Below are 20,258 nucleotides of genomic sequence, written 5' to 3' on the forward strand. Positions count from 1 at the left end.
ACTAATTTATTTATATTTATTAAATATAAATAATATAAGACAAAGTCTTTCAAATATTATATACTTTAAATTAAATATAATATTTTATTTAATAATATATTATAACATGGTATAATTTTTTTAATAATAATTTTTATTAAAATATTTTATATTTAATTTTTTAATATTTTTTATATAAAATTGTTATTTTATTTTTAGTTTTATATTTTAATTAATTTATTTTAAATTTATTATTAATATATGATATTTTAAATTAATTATATAAAATTAATTTATTATTATTTGTTATTTTAATTATTACTAAAATTTTATTTTAAACGACTCCTTAATATTATTTAAATAATTGAAATTATTTATTTATAAATAAATAAAATTTATTATTATGTTAATTATAAAATAACTTATAATATAATTATAAAATATATAAGATATTATAATTATAGTTATAATAAAAGAGAGAAAATAGGAGAGTGGAGATAGTGGGAGAGAAAATGTATGGCTCTGGGATTCATTCCTCCCAATTTAGAGAGGATTGGATGATTCATGAGTATCCGGGAATCAAATCAATATCCTAGAATCAAAACCACCAACCAAAAACCACGTACCAAGCATGCCCTAAATTTCTTAAATAAATAAAATACTAAATCTTGAAAAAAAAAAAAAAAAAAATAAAAAATAAAAATAAAAAATATTATGTTACCATAGGAATTTATTTAAAATTTTAAATCACAACTAAGAATCAACTATAATCCACATTGGATATTGATACATGTGAAATTTCAAAACTGTAACAAAAAATTAATCACTAGCAAAATTTAATTGTTAAAATAATTTCTGAAATATTAGACTTCAATTCCAATTCCAATTTAACCAAAAACATAGCCTTAAGCCTTCTATATTCTAAACATTGATAAGTAAATTTATATCACTTTATTAACATTTCTTAATTATAGTAAAAAAAAATCACAAGATTTACCATAAAAATCAAGAGAGGTTTTATTAGTAAGACCATTATTAGACAATAATATATATATATATATATAAAGTACAATTGTCAAATTCTGTTAAAAGGAGACCAAGTTCCTTCCATGGCAAAAAAAAATGCAGGTAAAATGTGCCTTATTAGAAGTTTTATAGCTCAAGCTTTAACCATTTTCAGTACACAAATAAACAGTACATTTCAATATATGAATTGGCTCATCAGACCAGAAAGATCACTTGACATTGTGATACGAATCGATGATTGCATCTGCAAGATATTCGCACTTTGCTGAAGATAAACCAGCCAAAGACAATCTGCCATCTTTTGTCATGTATATGTGCCACTTATCTGTCATGTTATCGCTTTGAGCTTTGTTTAGACCAGTAAAGGAGAACATACCAATCTGCTTAAGAATAAATGACCAATCTTTCCCACTCTTATCCTTAGCACAAAGACTGTCGTATAACTCTTTTCGCACGTTCTTGATTCTGCCTGCCATCAACTCCATCTCCTCTTTCCACTCATTGAACAGAGTTGGATCTCCCACCACATTCGCGACAATCCTAGCTCCGTGAACGGGAGGATTCGAATACATAGGTCTTGCAATTCTTTTCAATTGACTCTTCACCCTACACATACATAATGACTTATATAAATTGGGCTGTTTTGTTATGCGTTTCTTTTTTCAGTTTTAACATGGGGCTAATAAACTCATTACCTTACTGCTGCATCAGATGAGGAGCAGACAACATTGATTGCTCCAATCCTCTCAGCATAAAGACCGAGATTTTTGCTGTATGATTGAGCGACAAAGAGCTCCAAACCACGTGCAGCAAACGATCTCACGGATGATGCATCAGCGTCAAGACTTCCGCTTGCGAATCCCTACATGTTTATACAAACAAACATGACTAAAAAATTGTATACCCTAAATAGTGTGTCATTTTATTCACTGAAGAAAACTGCAATGTTTCCATGACTAAGCCAAGGAAGAAGTAACAAAGGAAGTAAATTGACTCCCATATATAGTGCAGTAATTAATACCTGGTAGGCGACATCAAAGAATGGAATGTGGCCCTTCTCTTCAATGACATCAGCAATTTTATTCCATTGTTCAGGAGTTGGATCAATGCCAGTTGGATTATGAGCACACCCATGAAGTAGTATGAAAGATCCTTCAGGAGCTGACTGAAAAAATATAGTACATTGAACAGGTTAGCAGACAGATAAAAAAAATTGATGTGATAAGAACAAATTGAAAGTTAAATAGAAGCGACGAGTGGATGACTTTCATAAAAGTGATATAACCTATGTGAAACTAAAAGGTAGAATTCTTAATAGTTTTTTTTAGACCAGGGTCTTTTGACTCTTTTCCTAGCACAGTATACAATTGTTATGACTCCCCCACTTCAAACAAGGTGCTTTCAGTGCAAAATTCTAGATAACAACCAATAAAAGCATTGATTCAGATAGAGATCTCATTTATAACATGTTATTGCACAAGTAACAGGAAGACATGTATGATAAAGTGAGTGAAAATAGTTCAAAACAGAAGAGGATGAAGGTCTTTAAAAGTTTGTGTATTACCTTTATGTCTGATACCATCCCATCAAAATCTAATCCAACTGTTTTGGGGTCATAATACCGATATTCCGACCAAGGAACTCTAGCATCATTGAAAATATTCTTGTGATTACCTGAAGAAGGGTTCATATTCCTAATCATCATTCCCGGCAGAAAAATAAAACCAAAATCAAAGGAATTACAAATGAAGTTACTTGCTCACCCCAGGTTGGTGATGATATCAGTACTTTTGCCCCAGGGAAATATCGTTCAATAAATGCAGCAGCAAGCCTCAGAGAACCAGTGCCTGAAAGACCTTGAACAGTAGCAACCTAAAGAAAGAAATACCCAAGTTGAACGATATAGGAGATTAATTAAGTAGTATAATATAATAGCATTAGGGTTTCTGAAATCATAGCATACTCTTTGTTGTTGAATAACTTCATTATCTGCTCCAAACAGTAGCTCTGCTGTAACCTTGTTGAATTCAGCTAAACCTTCAATTGGAAGATACTGAAGATGGGAAATATTGTAAGAACTCCTTCGAAGCAATAGCAGTAAGAGAAAATATCAGAATGTTCAATGAAATTCAATTAAGCACCTCTTTGTTAACCCCTTTTTCTAGCATAAGATGTTCAGCCTGCAAATGTAGAAGAATATGGTACAAGTTACATGGAAAATCTCATCACAGAATAATGCATAAATATTTGAATAATGAAAATATATATACCTTCTTAACAACATTAAGGACATAAGGTTGCAGATCCTCTGTTCTGTAGGCTCCAACGCCAAGGTTGAGCTTCTTAACATCTGTATCTGCTCTAAATGCATCAGAGACTCCAAGAATTGGATCAGGAGGTGCCATTGTAACTCCATCAAAACGAGAAACATTGACTGCAACACTCATAGATATTCTACCATTTGACTGTAGATGAAAGAACAAATTCATCAAATATTCGACTTAATCTAGGATTTTCCTCAGTGAATAAGTTTCAATCATTCATTTATGTGAAATGGAAGAGAAGCAGCACCTTAGTCCTCATAAATAAATTTCTATTATCCTTCTTAAGGTAACCGGTTTGATCAAAGGTAGAAAACATCAACTCGTTCTGCTCAAATAGAAAGAAAGTGAGAGATCATAGCATATCAGTGCCAAATTTCATCTTCCATAACCAGAACATATGTCAGATTCGTCTCACCTTGCGGTGCTGCAGCGAAGAAGCTGAAGCAGACACAGAAGAGGTGATATGTAGCAATGAAGAAGCCATCTGTATCAGATCACGTAATCGAACTAGTTAGTTAAGAACGGATAGCAAGCAGATAGAGGAATTCTAATCGAAGAACAGAAAACACAATTTTGCGATGGAAATCATATATTAAACAGTGATGATTCAGCAATCAAACAGCAAAATTAATGAAACTACTGAATTGAGTCCAGAAAAGGAGATTCAGACTTCAAAATATCAATGAGTCATACCTGTGAATACAAGGCGAATGAAGCTTTGCGTTAGAATAAATGAGAGAGAGTGAGAGAAGGAGAAATGGTTGATTCTGTGTAGAAGAGTGAACATACAAATAGAGAGGTGACGATCAAATCGAGGGAATATGATGAAAATGGGCAAAATAGATTTTTAGGTTATAAACAAATGGAAAAATATTAAATAAATATAATTATAAATAGAGAAATGATTAGTTGAGGGAATGACTTGCTATAATCTTATTCGTTAAAAAAAATTAAATAATATCTCTTTTTTCTCTCTTTTTCTCCCACTTTTACATTTTCTAATGAAGATGATGTCATATCATTTCCTCACCAAATTTTCTCTCTCTATCACTCCTCTTATAAATATATATATATATAAAAAACTAAATTAAATTAAAAGAACATAGAAAAAAGTTTTGTATTTAATGGTTTTAGTTATGTTGTATATATAAATAAATAAACAAAACTAAATAGTCAAACTTGCTCTTTAGTAAGAGGTTAATTGAGATTTGGAATATATTATTTCAAACATCACAATTTAAATTTAAATTGTAGTTAAAATTATATAAAACTATATTTTATCTTAACAATTTCAAACGTCTTCAATTTATTATCTAAATTATATTTATATATAAAATATTCATTTCACTAATTTAAATATCAAATTTAAGTGAATTTAGGGTTTTAACTATCAAATTTCAGATCATCAATAAATAAAACCTTTAATTTGATGAAATTTGATATTTAAATTAGTGTCATTAATCTTTTATTTATTTATTTATAAATACCATAAATAAACGCATTTGAAACTGTCAAGACAAAATCTGATTTGGTATAATTTTAACAATAAATAATTTTAAATTGTGAGGTTTAAGAAAAATATGTCTAAAATCTCAGTTGACCCTAATAAGAGTCAAATATGACAATTCAATTAATAAATAGATAAAAAATTAATGTCACTAATTTAACTATAAAATTTGAAAGAATTGAAAATTTTAACTATATTTTTTGAAATTTGATATTAAAACATCCATCCTCTCAAATATTGATAGTTAAATTAGTGACAATTTATCTTTTATTTAGTTATTATAAATGTCACGTAAATAATAAGTTAACGACGATTAAAATCGATAAGATAAAATCATGTTCTGTGGTGTGAAATTAAAATAAAAAAGTCTAAAATTTTAATTAACCAAACAATGAGTCTCAATTTAATAATTTGACCAATATACAATAATTGTTTTTTTATAATTGAAGAATGACACTCAAATATTTTTATTTTAAGAACACGATTCGAAAAATTGATTTAATTTGATAAACAAAAACATATTCATTTTAGGCTCGTTTGATAAGCAATATTATCAATTCAAATAATTATTATTATTTATTTCATACTCAAATAATTTCACTTTGTTTGTTTATAATAATAATTAAAATGGTTTCTAAATAAAAATAATCATCTTAATAATTCCATCACATGCATTTTGCTGAATAATGACTTATATATATGATAAGTGTAATACCGGAATATAAACAATAAATAATTATAAAACACTAGATAAGATACGCCCCAATTTTCAACCACGGTTAAATAACAAACATGTTTTCATTTTATAATAATGTTACATTTGGAGTGTATTAATGTAAAAACGAAAAAAATAAATAAATAAAGGGAGCAAATTTGCTGTCTCACAATCAGTATCTTATGTCTCTTGTATTTTAAAATTTAGTTTATTTTAGAGTTAATGTAGATTCCAAATCCATATTTAATATAAATATGTATTTTTTTTCAGTTTTGAAGTATGGACATATAAAAGACGGTTTGTGAGACAACAAATCTGACTCTAAATAAAATTATTTTCCATTGTAATATGTTTGCAAAATATGTTAGCTTCAAATGCCTATTGCTATAATATTCTATTGCCATAAAATATTGAAAAATGCATAAATCACTTCAAACTTAATATGCTATTTTTTTCATGTCAAAACAAGAAAGTATTATTTTAATTGCAAATTAACCCCTGATTTAAATCAAAAGGAACTGGAATTGGCCCTTCAGAAATAGTTTAGCTATTGACTAACAAAAACATTATGGAATAATATTTTTGGCAAAAGCAATGGTTGTGGTCTTATCTTGTTATTTTAAGTGATTGAAATTATAAATCAAATTAACATATTTTCTTATTTAGGGTGGCTCTATGTAGTTGACCAAACTAGCAAACTCTCCAAAACTCAATTATATTCATAATAATAATAATAATGAAATGAAGCTCAATTCAATGTAACAACTCTTTTATAAAATACATATAAGTATAAAATCACAATTAATAAAATTCACTAAGATAATTTAACTAACAAAATGGTTTCTAAAAGAACAAAAATATCACGGTTAGAAAAAATGGTTGTATAATCAAACTAACTTAAAACAATATATTAAATAATAATAAAAATTACATTATAATTTGAATTGTCTAGAAAATAATTTACATGAATCCATTAAGACAACTAAAACAAAAAAAGTTCTTCTAATTTTTATTTTATTTTTTTGGTAAAAGATAACACATATTTTTTAAATTCATTTTTCATTAAAAATGTTTTAATTTAAAATGAATAAAATAACTAAAGAAAATCAATTTGATTTTATATCATTTTCCAAAAAAATAAGATTGTGACAAAAATTAAAGTTTTTAATTAGGCTAATCATGTGTTAACCCAGTTTTAATTAACACCAAGTTATCCTAACAGCCCGATCCCATGAATATGAACCATGAAGCTCAAGCTAATCCGAAATTTTTTAGGCCCAAACTGTAGAAACTAGCCCAATTCAAACTGCCCATTTTGCTTGAACAATGGAACATATTTTCAATGATAAAGTAGTTGTTGAAAATATTACTAAAATCCAAATAACATCCAGCTAATAATATTTATTTATATATAATGTTCAGTTAAATCAGGTTTTCAATATTTGTGTATGAAAAAAAAAAAAAAAAAAAAAAAGCTGAAAATGAGTTAAGTTACTTGTGAGTCGTGAGTTACTCGTGAATCGCTCTTTAAGTTGAGCTTGACTTTGATTAAGTTCGAGTCAACTTCACATAATATTTGTTCGAAGACTTGTCAAGTTTTTCCGAATATGTTACTAAATAATATATCTTTTATTTATTTTAATGTTAAAACTTAAAATTTAAATTTTGTTTATTTTCACCTTGTTCTAAGTTTATATGTAAAACCACATTATTATTATTATTATTATTTTTATACACACAAAAATATCAAACTTATAAATCTTTTCAAAGTTTATATGTATTGTTACAATATAATATACTTTTATAAATATATTTCATAAATATATGGACGAAATATAATATTAATATATTCTAACAATCAAATTATATGAATATTGTATTTTTTTTTTAATTTCTCTAACTTATTCATAATCATTCTTTCATTTTCATAATTTTTCTTTTTATTTACAAATAATTTTCTTGTTTCAATCTTCACAATTTCTATCACTTATTTACAATATTTTTTTTTCTTTTATCACTTTATTTCTATATTATTTCATTCGAGAATTAGTAAATTCAAGTTACTCAATCATTTATTTGGTTGAATAGATAGGGAAGTTTGATATTTTTATTTTGAAAATAAATTTTGGTTTGAATTTAAGTTTGAAAATTTAATTTTAGTTCAAACTTTTTGAGCCGAATCAAGCTTATAGATAAATAGTCGATTTCGAGCTCAAATTTATAAACTCGTTCGAGTTCGAGCTCGAACCAAACTAATAAATATTTAATGGAATTGAGCTCGAACTCAAGCTGGTTTAAGCTCGACTGACTATTTACCACCCTAGATTAAACCTTTCCTATTCTATAGATATCAATATTTCATTATATAAAACATCACAATAATGCACTTTGATTATAGAAAAAAAAAATCTTATAAAGCTTTTGATGACGACACATTAATAATAATGGAATTTGATTAAAATAAATTAACATTAATGTCAGTCACATGTAAATTTTAATTAATTTGACTTGGTACATAAATATATAAATGGAAGAAAATGAAAAGTTTATTATTATAAGGAGAAATGTGCATGTGATGGCGGGAGAAAGATAGGTTTTCAATCACTTTCAAAACCCTAAATTTTATTTTCTTTGCTTACTTCCAAAAGAAACCGCGTCTTTCTCTTCTTTCATTTTTAGTACATGCCAGTTAACAAAAATCATTACGTTAACTAATTAATTATTTATATATATATATCTTCATCCAAATCTGCACAAAATTAAAGTGTCTCATTTTTAGAATAAATTTAACATTTTTTTTAACTATTAAAAAAATACAATTTTAAATATTATGATGTTGGGTTATTTAAATTATTATTTTTTCATATAAAAATAAATTATTTGAGTTTTTAATTTGTTAAATTTATTATCTATTTTTTAATTAAAATTTATAAAAAAAATAAGCATGTGTTAATATTTTGATTCATTTAAATATTTTATTATGCTTCTTCAATATTTATATATATATTTTTGACTTTATTTATTTATTTTCTCTTATGTAAAGTTTGAATAATTGTACTTAAGCAATTTTTATTATATATAAATCATTTAAAAAACATAATATATATACAACATTATTACATTATTTATAAGGCATCACTTGGGGCTTGTTTGAGAAAAGAATTTTTTGGGTTTTACTTTTGTTTTATCTTAAAAAATTATTGTTTGGTAAAAATTAGGAAAAAATTAGTTTTTAAAATTTAAAGACTAATTTATCCTTTAACTTTAGAATATACAATATAGGTGAGAGAATGATAGTTTAGAAAGAGAGGATAAATTATATTGTAATTTTGTTTTGGAATAAAAACTGTATTTTATCGGAAAAAAAAAAAAAAAACTATTTCATCAAACGAGCGCTTGATCACTTAAAACTGATCACTTAAAACGTTTTACGACGAATTAAAATTCAAAATGTGAGGTGTTATATTTTTTACTTTAAAATAAAAATTCTTATTTTAATATAAAGGATTTGTAAGTGAAGAAATAGACATTAAAAATTGTAAGTACAATTATATTAAAAATTTATTACTATAACTTATATGACACAAATTTGGTTCGATAAGTGAAAGGATATTTACTACTTTTAATTATTTAACCCTCCTTGTAATTATCTAAGAAGCAAATAGGGTAAATAAGCAAAGTTTCTTTTATTTTTATTTAATATTTTGTTACATTTTAACCCTTAACAGTCTGATTTAACAGTATCTGGTCACTAAGCTAAAAGTGGGACCCAACGCGTTAAGTGGGACCCTAAAGAGGAAAATTACTGTCTGTAAAGGTTTAATTATAATGTACCTGCCTTGGTAAATCATCCTAATGATATCATAGTTATTTCATAAATCAAAACATTTTAAATTATTATTATTTAATTTATTTTAATAATATTTAAAAATGTAATATAAAAATTAGTTATTTCATGTAAATAATCTCAAATAATTCCATTAACTTTTATAATTTTTTAAAAGGAAAATCTGATTATTAAAAAAAAAAAATGCCTACATCAAACAAATCAAACAAGGCCTTTCATTCCTCTCCGTTATCACGGCACCTTTTACGCAATTTAAGCGGGTTTTCTTTTTCAGTTTCCAGCCCATTAACAGTAGATATTAGATAACCTAAATGAAATAATTTAAAATAACTAATAAAAACATTTTACTTTTATAATTTCGCATAACTAAATTTAAATTCAAGATTTGAATATATTTAAATACTTTTTAGTACAAAAATTCAATATTTTAAAAATGAAATTAAGTAGTATAGTATAGTTTTATTACTATTTTAAGATATTATTCCTTTACTTACTATTTTTATTTGGAATTGAATCTTTATTGATAATTGTCACTTAATTTATTAAATTTAAATAAGAATTATGTATAGAAAATCAATTAGTAAATAATACAAGATAATTTGTAAAATTAAAATAAAAATTTAATAATTTAAATATTTAATTGCATAAATAATTTATAAAAATTAAACTCACAAAATAAAAATCCAATAACCATGTAATTTGTTAAAGAATTTTATAAAGATTTGAGTTAATTCCTAAATAATAAGTGTTGAAATAGAGTAAATTAAACGAACCAATTAAACCGTGTCAGAATATTCATAAAAGAATTATGAGCGACAATTAAAATTATATATATATGATCGAAATAGTAAAAAATTGTACCAATCATTAAATGTTATTGATAAGTGATCCTCCTCCGTATAAAATATCTCAGTTTTATTGAAAAAATACAAATGATCCACAACAATTGAAAGTATTATTAGGATTATAAAATTTTGAGACAAAAAAAATTAATTCGATTAAATAGAATACGATGAAACCAACAAAATATAACATTAATTTAACTAGCATGTATCCCGTGCATTTTCACGAGTAATAATATAAAAAATCGTAAATATTACGATAAAAATGTTTATGGGCGGGTCAACCTATCATCCGACCAAAATATCTATTTACTCTCACATATTGTTAGGTTGCAAATTCGAATCATACCTATAACATTTTTAATTTTATTTTTAACCGTTTTAAGTCTATAGACGGGTCAACTCACAATCCGACTTAAGTATCCATTTACTCTCACATATATATTCAAATTAACCACAACTCTCGACTCGACGATCCGAACACTTTAAAAATTAAGCATCATTATATATATATATAATATAGATAGATGTGAATTAACTTAAATATGATTGAAAAGAAAATTAATAGAAGTTATCTGTTTACATTAGTTTATTTAATGTTATTTTAAAATTAATCAGCAAGATATTTTTTTAATTGGTTGGAGTGATGTTTTTATATTGTATAAAAAAAAATTGTTTAATTGGATTAGAGTAATTAAATAAATATAAGTAATTATATATATATAATTAGATAGAGCCAAAAACTTTCTCTCTCTACAACATGGGGCTGTGTACTGAGCACGTGGATGAACATCATATTCAGGGGGCATTACACTATCTTATTTATTATACTTCTCATATTAAACTATCTAGAAACCTTAATTTTTTCCTCTTATTTTTTTCATTAAATAATGGTCAAATTATTTTATGATATATAGGTGTAACCAGTTATATGCTCATTTGCGAATCAAATATATTCTCACTTTACTCTATAACTTTGTTCTTAGTGGGTATACAAAAATCTTTATTCTTCTTTTTGTAATGATTTTAAACTTGAGAAATATTTGAAAAACAAATATGTATTGTTTTGATTATTTCCTGGAACATTTAAATATATGTTTTTTTTTCATTTTAATAATTCATTCTAGTCCCATGTCACACTAGATTCAGTGTCATATATAGGATGACCATATCAGGTTAAATTTGACTGAAAAGGAAAGCATATGGGCTATGGCAACTCAATCAATGGAGAATGCATGCATCTTCCCCCAAATTATATAATTTCTATCTAATTTACTTATTAAGTATAATAAATGGTTGAAAAGAAAAAGATTTGCCCCGAGCTTTGGGTTGTCCCGATAGAAAAATATCGATATATTTTTTTATTGTCCTAGGTCTAGTTTAAAAAGTTTAAAATAAAATTGTTTTTGGTGAGATTTTAATCCATAAACATACATACTTGAAATAAGATAGAACAATTTATGTTTAAAATTACAATAAATTTAACTTTAAATAGTTTGATATTTTTAACTAAATAATTCTGACATAATCATGTTCTTAATTGATTTGAAATTAAAACTTAATTGATAAAAAACAACCAACCTTCACATGTCTAATGATTCATTCCACAACAGTGAGTGATTGAAAATATAATTATGATTGGTTTAGTGTAATTATTAGGGTCTTAATTCTTTATTGATCCCAAAAGATTGACCTAATCATGTTAACACCCCTATATTGTAAACCCTCTCTAATTGTTCTGTCCTTTGTTACTCTTTCTTGTTTACTTTTTTAGAATATCTCCTTTTATTGTTATAATTATCAATGATTACCCACTATAATAACTCTTCAATTCTTTCTTTCTTTATTTATTTTGTTTTCTCACAAACCCATAACTTCACCTGGTTAGTTTCTATTCATACATTTTATATAACTTTTTGAATGTTCCTCAAGAGCTTAGAGCTTGTTTGGATTTCTTATTCAAATAATTTAGTTTGTTTAAAATTAATGAATGGTGATAATATTTTTGGAAAAAATATTTAAAATATATTAATATATAATGATAAAATTTTAATTTTTTAAATAAAGAATATTTTAAATTGAGTGATATTATAAATATATGATAATGAAATAATATTTAATGAATACCTTAATATATTATTTTATAATTCTTTTTTAACAAATTGAACACTTTTAATAACCCCTAATTAGATGTTGGGTTATTATTACATTTATTTTTTTAAATTGAATAATAAAAACATAGGTTATTTGAATTTTTGATAACATCTACGTTATAAACAAGATAGTTCAATCTTGATGTTGATTAAATTATTATAATGTTATTTTTTATATTTTATATTTAAAATTTTATAAAATTAATAAAAATTAAAATAAAAAAATTAACAATCAAGGGCTTCTTTTATATTGGTTATTTGAGGATTTTGTCAAAAAAAACCATTATCTTCAATAAAAAAATATTATTTGAGTTATTTATTTATTTAAATGATAAAGAACAATTTATGGATGATAATGAGTACTCGATGGTCGGGTTCAGGTAGAAGGAGGAAAGAAAGTATCCAATTGAATACAGGATCGAGGATAGGGAGGGTGCGAAACTCAAACTCGATATATATATATATATATATATATATATATATATATATATATATATATATATATATATATATATATATATATATATATATATATATATTTATTGTTAAGTATTATATATTTTTTGTTAAGGATTAATTTCACATATTATATCATCGACACTATTTTCTTCCTAATAATTACATAATTTATTTTGTTTTTATCCACACTTCACTCGTACCCACACTTTACTATTTCTTACATTTATTTTTATAATAAAAATCTTATTTCTTTTTAATCACTTTTTATTTTCATCTCTTTATCTTCAACTATAAAAAAAAATATTTCTATCATTTTTTCATTTTCATCTCTTAATTCTTTTCAACATTTTCTCTATAATATTTTCTTCAAGTAATATAACAAAGTTGTTATCTCTTTGAATCTATAACACACTTAAGGTAAATAATACTTCTATTATTTTTTTATATTACTACTTTAAATTTATTTATTATTTAGTTATTCTTCAATATTTTTGTTGTAAATTCATTTTAAGTAAAATATAAAATTTATATTTTAATCGGGTACTAGGGTACCCATTGGGGATCGACTACCCGACGAATCAGGGATATAGAAAAAATAGATATATCCATCTAGTTCGGAGTTGAATAGTAAAATGAAAATCGGGTACGGAATAAGTACTTCACTGATGGCTGGTAAGATATTCGTTGTCATCCTTAAAAAAATAACCATGCTTCTGCTTCTTAAGTCTACTATTTTTACTAAGACTCCCGGTTGGGACTATATTGTTTTAAGTTTTTAATTTATTTAATTAAAATAATATTTTTTTTATATTAAAATATATAGAGATAAAATAAGAATATATTTTTTACTAATTAAATCATAAGTACTTGTTTGATTTTTAAAAAACTGACAAAACATAAATAAATAAAACTCCAAATGAGAGTTATTAAAATCAATTTTTTTGTTAGCTTTTAAAAAAAGAATAGGTGGGTTCCACTTTCTTGCTTAAATTGGTTGCCAGGAGGCGAAGAAATTTGAGACCACTCTGAGTTTGTCAAACAAATCACCACTACAAAAATCAACACCTTTTTTTAAACATACTCTGTTTCCTTTCAGGCGTTTCCACAAACACCTACCTTGTGGGCAATCTTCACAATTCTGCATCCCCATCGCCATGGCCAGACCACAACAGAGATACAGAGGCGTCCGACAACGGCATTGGGGCTCTTGGGTCTCCGAAATCCGCCATCCAACCCTGTAAGTAATTGGGTCCCATCCCATCCCAAATCATCATCATCATCATCATCATCCCTACCAGATTTCTCAATTTTCCATTTTTTTTATTTTTGTTTTCTACAGTAAGACCAGAATTTGGCTGGGGACGTTCGAGACAGCAGAAGACGCTGCGGTGGCCTACGACGAAGCAGCAAGACTAATGTGCGGGTCCCGAGCAAGAACTAACTTCCCGTACAATCCCACGGCAGCTCAGTCGTCGGCTTCGAAGCTCTTATCGGCGACATTAACGGCTAAATTGCAGAAATGCTACATGGCGTCGCTTGCCCAAATTAAAAGAACGGTGGCGGCTCCTCCTCCCCGACCGGCGACGGCGGCGTATAATGACGTAAGCATTTGGTCATTGCCGGAGAAGAAGAAGAAAGTTGTTGAGAGCAGCGAGAGGTTGAAGATGCTTGAAGATGAAGACATTGAACAAATGATTGAAGAACTCATCCATTACGGCTCTATTGAGCTCTGCTCTTCTAATACTATCTAATACCCATATTACCCCCAGTAGATCTTTCTCTAATAATATATTTAACCCATTTTATAAAAAATCATTTCTAATTATAAAAACCTAATTGTATTATTATTATTATTATTGCTTTACCATCATATTCATTATTTATTCATAAACTAATTATTAACAGATAAAAATAACTACTCACTAGAGTTGCTAATGTTTATGATATTCTATATAACTTAAATCATTTTCTCATATTAAAAAGTAACATTATCTATCATACTATTTTTAATATTAAATTAAACACTCATATCAATATTTAACTTGATTAACTTTATTATTATTTTTTAGAGAAATGATAAATACAACGAATGACTAGCGAAAGCAAGGCCACGAATCCTACGTGGCCTTGCCAGCTAGGAGAGAGAAAGAAAAAAAAAAAAAAATTAAAACGTTTCTGCATATCCTCTTTCACCCAATAGGGTTTCATATTTCTGCATTCCTTTCTCTCTCTGAAACGCTTCATTTATTTCTCTTCTCCAGCTCCGGCAGCATTTATTTCTCTTCTCCGGCTGCATTTATTTCTTTTCCACGGCTGCATTTACTTCTCAATGGTATCCTTTTTAAGGATCTTTATTATTTTTTTAATAGATCCAGAGTTTAGATTTTATAGATCTAGGGTTTAGATTTTACAGATCTAGGGTTTTACATTTTACAGATGTATATATGGATTTAAACGGTTTGAATTTTCAGGATACAGAAGCACCAAACTTGAACAACCCAGTAGATGAAGAACTTAACCTGAACAGATCCACCCCCGTTGAACCCCAAAGGTACCCTGAACAGATCTAGTGGTTTCGGGACAAGAAAGGGTCCTTCCTTGTCCCGAAATGTGTGGTGTCTTGTAAGAAAATGTTGTGTTTCGGGTAAAAAAAATTTGTGTTTCGGGACCCGAAATGAGTCGTTTCGGGACAAGAAAGGGTCAAAACCAACCATTTCGGGACAAACATTGTTTTGTTTCGGGACCCGAAATAGGTCGTTTCGGGACAACAAAGGTGGTTTCGGGACCCGAAAGGTGGTTTCGGGACCCGAAACGGGTGGTTTCGGGACCCGAAACTGGTTGTTTCGGGACCCGAAACTGGTTGTTTCGGGACCCGAAAGGTTGTTTCAGGACCCGAAAGGTGGTTTCGGGACTCGAAACGGGTTGTTTCGGGACCCGAAATGGTTGGATTCGGGACCCGAAATGGGTGTTTTATGGACTTTTTCTTACGGTTTCACATAATTTTTGCAGTCACATTCCTAGTGTTGGAATGACATTTTCCTCCGAAGAACAACTTCTTGAATTCTACACATCATATGCCCACTTAACGGGATTCGGCATTACCAAATTAGGGAGCAAAAATGTAGGTGGTAAGAGGAAATATTTCAGCGTTGGTTGTGCCAAGAGTTTTATGAAAGAATCGAAGGCAAAAAATAAGTTTCATCAGCCTAGACCAATAACGAAGACAGATTGTAAAGCAAAGATTAATGTTGTTGTTCGAAATGAAGGGGAATATGTGATAACAAGTATTTCTCTTGAGCACAACCATACATTAAGCCCAAAGAGAATACGTCATGTTAGATCCTACAAAGTGATTGACGGAAATGTAAAAAGAAGATTGGATACAAACGATGAAGCTGGAATAACTGTGGCCAAAACATTTCAATCACTTGTAGTTGAAGCTGGAGGGTATGAAAACATGTCTTTCGATGAGAGGACATGTAGAAATTACGTTACAGAAGCACGACGGTTGAGGTTAGGGATTGGGGATGCTGAAGCACTCACTAATTATTTCTTAAGAATGCAAACCAGGAACTCAAACTTCTTCTACCTTATTGATTTGGACGAGGAATCCCGAATTAAAAACGTGTTTTGGGCAGATGGTAGGTGCAAGGCTGCCTTTGAAGATTTTCATGATGTTATCTCTTTCGATACAACCTATTTGACAAATCGCTATGACATGCATTTCGCTCCGTTTGTTGGTGTTAATCATCATGGTCAATCCATTTTGCTTGGATGTGGATTATTGTCAAGTGAGGATTCAAATTCTTTCACTTGGTTGTTTAGAACTTGGTTGGAATGTATGCATGATAGACCTCCAAATGCCATAATCACAGACCAATGTCGATCCATGTCGATTGCAATTGAGAAGGTATTTCCTAAAACTCATCATCGATTTTGTTTGTGGCATATAATGAAGAAACTTCCTATAAAACTTGGAAGCCATACTGAATATCATCTAATAAAGAAGAGGCTGAAAAACATAGTATACAATTCCATAAATATTCAACAATGTGAAGAGGATTGGAATAGATTAATTGAAGATTATCAGTTGGAAGATAATGTTTGGTTGAAATCTTTGTATTTGGAAAGATCTAAATGGATACCTGTTTATGTCAAAGGACAATTTTGGGCATTTTCAACTCATATTATACTTGTTTTATTGTCACGAAATGACATTTTCAACTCATATTATACTATTTTCTTGTTTTTTAACTCATACTATAATTGAAGACTATAATTAAAGACTAGAAAATAATTGAAGACAAAAAATTTATACTTGGCTTATAATTGGTTTAAACAACTTATATGTTTCAGGACAATCTTCTTTTAAAATTTCCAGATACTTAATGAAGAGGTTCCTCAGATTTCGGTTCAAACTTGAACGGATGATCATTGCGGTGTATTTGGCTCGCAAAGCTTCAATGATTCCCTTTGCCTAAGAAAATGATAATTCACCGGTTATTTATTAAAGATTTGTGAAACAAATAAAATGTGAAAATATTTAACTTACATTTTTTTGGCTTATAGCACATTCCCAATCTGCATTGCCACAGTAAGTATGAATATGTCTCATGCAGTATATTCCGCAATCCGTTTTATTTGAACTGTCTTGCCAATGTAAATTTAAAACATTGACCGGGAATTGGGCAATTTGGGTTGAGATCTCTTGGTCGATAGTATTGAAGTACTCCACAACGTTTTCAACCTGTTTTACAAAAGAAGTTAATAAACATAAACACTTTAACATACATTATGTGTAAAAAACACTTCAACAATACCAGTTTCCGAATTGTAACATATTTATGTTCCCATTCTATATCTGGGTCCTGTGGTAGATTGTCGAGGACTTCAATTACTTTCTTCGCAATGTTGATGACAACAACATAATAATGACTTTCGTATAAAATTGGTAAAAATATCTGCAAAATTATGACCATGAATCAGATGACATATATGAGCAAGAATAAGTATTTAATATAAGCATATTGAACTTACCAGATTAACAGTTTTCATGTCTTCGGGTGTTATTTGGAAAATTCTCATTTCTTCAATCAGTCTTTCAATAAAAAGCTCTTTCGTTCTCCAAAAGTCCTGCAAATTAAGTCAACATGACAATAAGACAATTGGTTTATACAATAATGAAAGATATAGAGACTTACCGTAAGGACTGTTGAAAAAACGATTTTCGCTTCGGAGCCCATTTTGCAGTGCAGTGTCATAACGTTTGCCCAAGCATCAATAATACCACTTTCAACATGGCATCTACTTTTCATCGATTGAAATTGCTCTATGTTGATATTGGTATGCTCGGATACATACACTACTTCCTTCCTGAAACCACATAAAGAAGAAATGAAGTTAAAAAAAAACCAATTTAGGTCCCGTAACCACCCGTTTCGGGTCCCGAAACCACCCGTTTCGGGTCCCGAAACCACCTTTCGGGTCCCGAAACCACCCGAAACCACCTGTTTCGGGTCCCGTAACCACCCGTTTCGGGTCCCGAAACCACCCGAAACCACCCGTTTCGGGTCCCGAAACCACCTTTCGGGTCCCGAAACCACCCGTTTCGGGTCCCGAAACACATTTTCGGGACCCTAAACCACCATTTCGGGACAAGAAACACCCCTTTCATGTCCCGAAACCACACTTTCAGGTCCCGAAACCACACTTTCGGGACCCGAATCAGCCAAACACATAAGAATACACATAAGAATTCAACTTTCATGTCAAAAACAAATGAACTAGGAAAGATTGATTTACCTCGCATCCTCATCAGCTTTATTGTCAAAAACCATTGCCAAAACGATCTCATCCTTGTCACCTAAATGGACAAAATTGAAGAAATTTTTATATCTTTTTTTGTTCTCTGTCAAATATTGACATTGAAGGCGTGGTGGAATTTTCATGACTTCCAGGGGATTTTTTTTAGGTTTTTTGATGACAAATTTGTTTCCTTTGAACACCGATAGAGGAACTGCTTCACCACCCTCTTTTTGAACCTGCAATTCATATCCTGCGTCACGATGAATTTGGGCAGACTCGAAGTTCTTCGGCTTGTCCTGCGTCATATATGGAGATTTAAGGTTTGCTGGAACTTTCATTTGTCGCACGGGATTTTTCCTTCTTTTTCTTGGAGGCACCTCTTTTCCATCGTCATCTGTGTGATTCCCCTCAACATTTTGAGCAGCAGGCTCCTTGTCACCGGCCTCATCAAGACCCACCTCCTTGTCAGCGGCCTCATCAAGACCACCGTCATTTTGAGCAGGCTCCTTGTCACCGGCCTCATCAAGACCCACCTCCTTGTCAGCAGCATCTTTGTCACATTGTGTTTCAGAAGGTGCTTGATCCTTGAAGTATTTATGCATGGCATCCCTGAAAAGTTTATTCTTGTCCATTGCTCTGTAAATGATGTGCATGGCGTTGTCATACAATGGTGTTGCATCCCAGCCTGAACTTAAAGATTCCATTTTTCTCATCGCTTTTTCAAGCATCACTGTACATTTCGTAACGCACACCAAATTCTCTGTAAATGTTATTCCGACCTCATCCGGAGCTGTGTTCAGAGGTGGTGACCTATTCCTAGGTTCTGTTGCTGCTGCCGCCGCCGCCTTTGGGGTCTGAGACACCCCATCAATATCACCCTCCTCGTTCTCCTCCTCGTCGTTCTCTCTGAAATCATTATCCTCGTCGTCGCTCTCATCCCACATCCCGGGTAGTGGAATGCGTCCCAGAACGCTTCCACGTCCGAATCCTCCATTATCCAACTCTGTATCCAGCCTAAACTTCAACGTTGTGTCATTCCAACATGACAGTATAGGAAATCGTCGCTCAGTAACTCCTCCCAGTTCAGGGTTGCTCACCCTATACACGTAGCATAGCTGAAAACATACATATGTTAAAACTAAATATTTTTGAAAGCATGAAAATGAATGAGTGATAACTTACGATAAAGAACGTATGTGGTCCTTGGAAATGTCGTTTTTCATTCTGCTTCACTTTTGCGCATGATTGAACTAATCCTTCAAGTACAAATTTGCACCAATTGAACTTCTTGATATTGTCAACATCTGAAATAGATTTCAGAATTCTATACCTGCAAATGAAAAAAACATATTTGAGGATTATTTAACAATACAAATTTGTTGTCATGCAATTGAAAATAATAGAAATGAGATATACCTGGATAGGTTACCTATGTGATCACACCAGAGAAAGCAACTGACAACAAATAATACGAAGTCTATCTTGAAATTGTTGTCAGCAGCTTTGTTCTCAATGATTTTGATCGGCATAGCAGTCGCTAAAGGAGCGCCATTATCGGGGTTACCCCATCGAGTCCTAAATGCCCTCAACTTGTCATCAAT

General features: G+C 29.4%; 2 protein-coding genes across 2 annotated transcripts; one reads left to right on the forward strand and one right to left on the reverse strand.

The window, feature by feature from the left end:
- Positions 1 to 971: 971 nt before the first annotated feature.
- LOC124945707 (aspartate aminotransferase, chloroplastic) lies at positions 972 to 4,161 on the reverse strand. The gene is made up of 11 exons (XM_047486187.1): positions 4,023 to 4,161; positions 3,745 to 3,813; positions 3,577 to 3,654; positions 3,276 to 3,470; positions 3,147 to 3,185; positions 2,969 to 3,058; positions 2,769 to 2,877; positions 2,570 to 2,679; positions 2,027 to 2,170; positions 1,701 to 1,867; positions 972 to 1,611 (listed from the first exon to the last, which is right to left on the reverse strand). Exons 2-11 carry the CDS (start codon positions 3,811 to 3,813, stop codon positions 1,215 to 1,217), a joined length of 1,398 nt encoding a protein of 465 aa, XP_047342143.1. The 5' UTR covers positions 4,023 to 4,161; the 3' UTR covers positions 972 to 1,214.
- Positions 4,162 to 13,912: 9,751 nt separating this feature from the next.
- LOC124910550 (ethylene-responsive transcription factor ERF003-like) lies at positions 13,913 to 14,613 on the forward strand. The gene is made up of 2 exons (XM_047451216.1): positions 13,913 to 14,089; positions 14,192 to 14,613. The coding sequence occupies exons 1-2, from the start codon at positions 14,007 to 14,009 to the stop codon at positions 14,601 to 14,603; spliced, it is 495 nt and encodes a 164-aa protein (XP_047307172.1). The 5' UTR covers positions 13,913 to 14,006; the 3' UTR covers positions 14,604 to 14,613.
- The last annotated feature ends 5,645 nt before the right edge of the window (positions 14,614 to 20,258 follow it).

The sequence above is a fragment of the Impatiens glandulifera genome, chromosome 7 (genome assembly GCF_907164915.1).
Source record: "Impatiens glandulifera chromosome 7, dImpGla2.1, whole genome shotgun sequence".
In the NCBI taxonomy this organism is placed as follows: domain Eukaryota; kingdom Viridiplantae; phylum Streptophyta; class Magnoliopsida; order Ericales; family Balsaminaceae; genus Impatiens; species Impatiens glandulifera.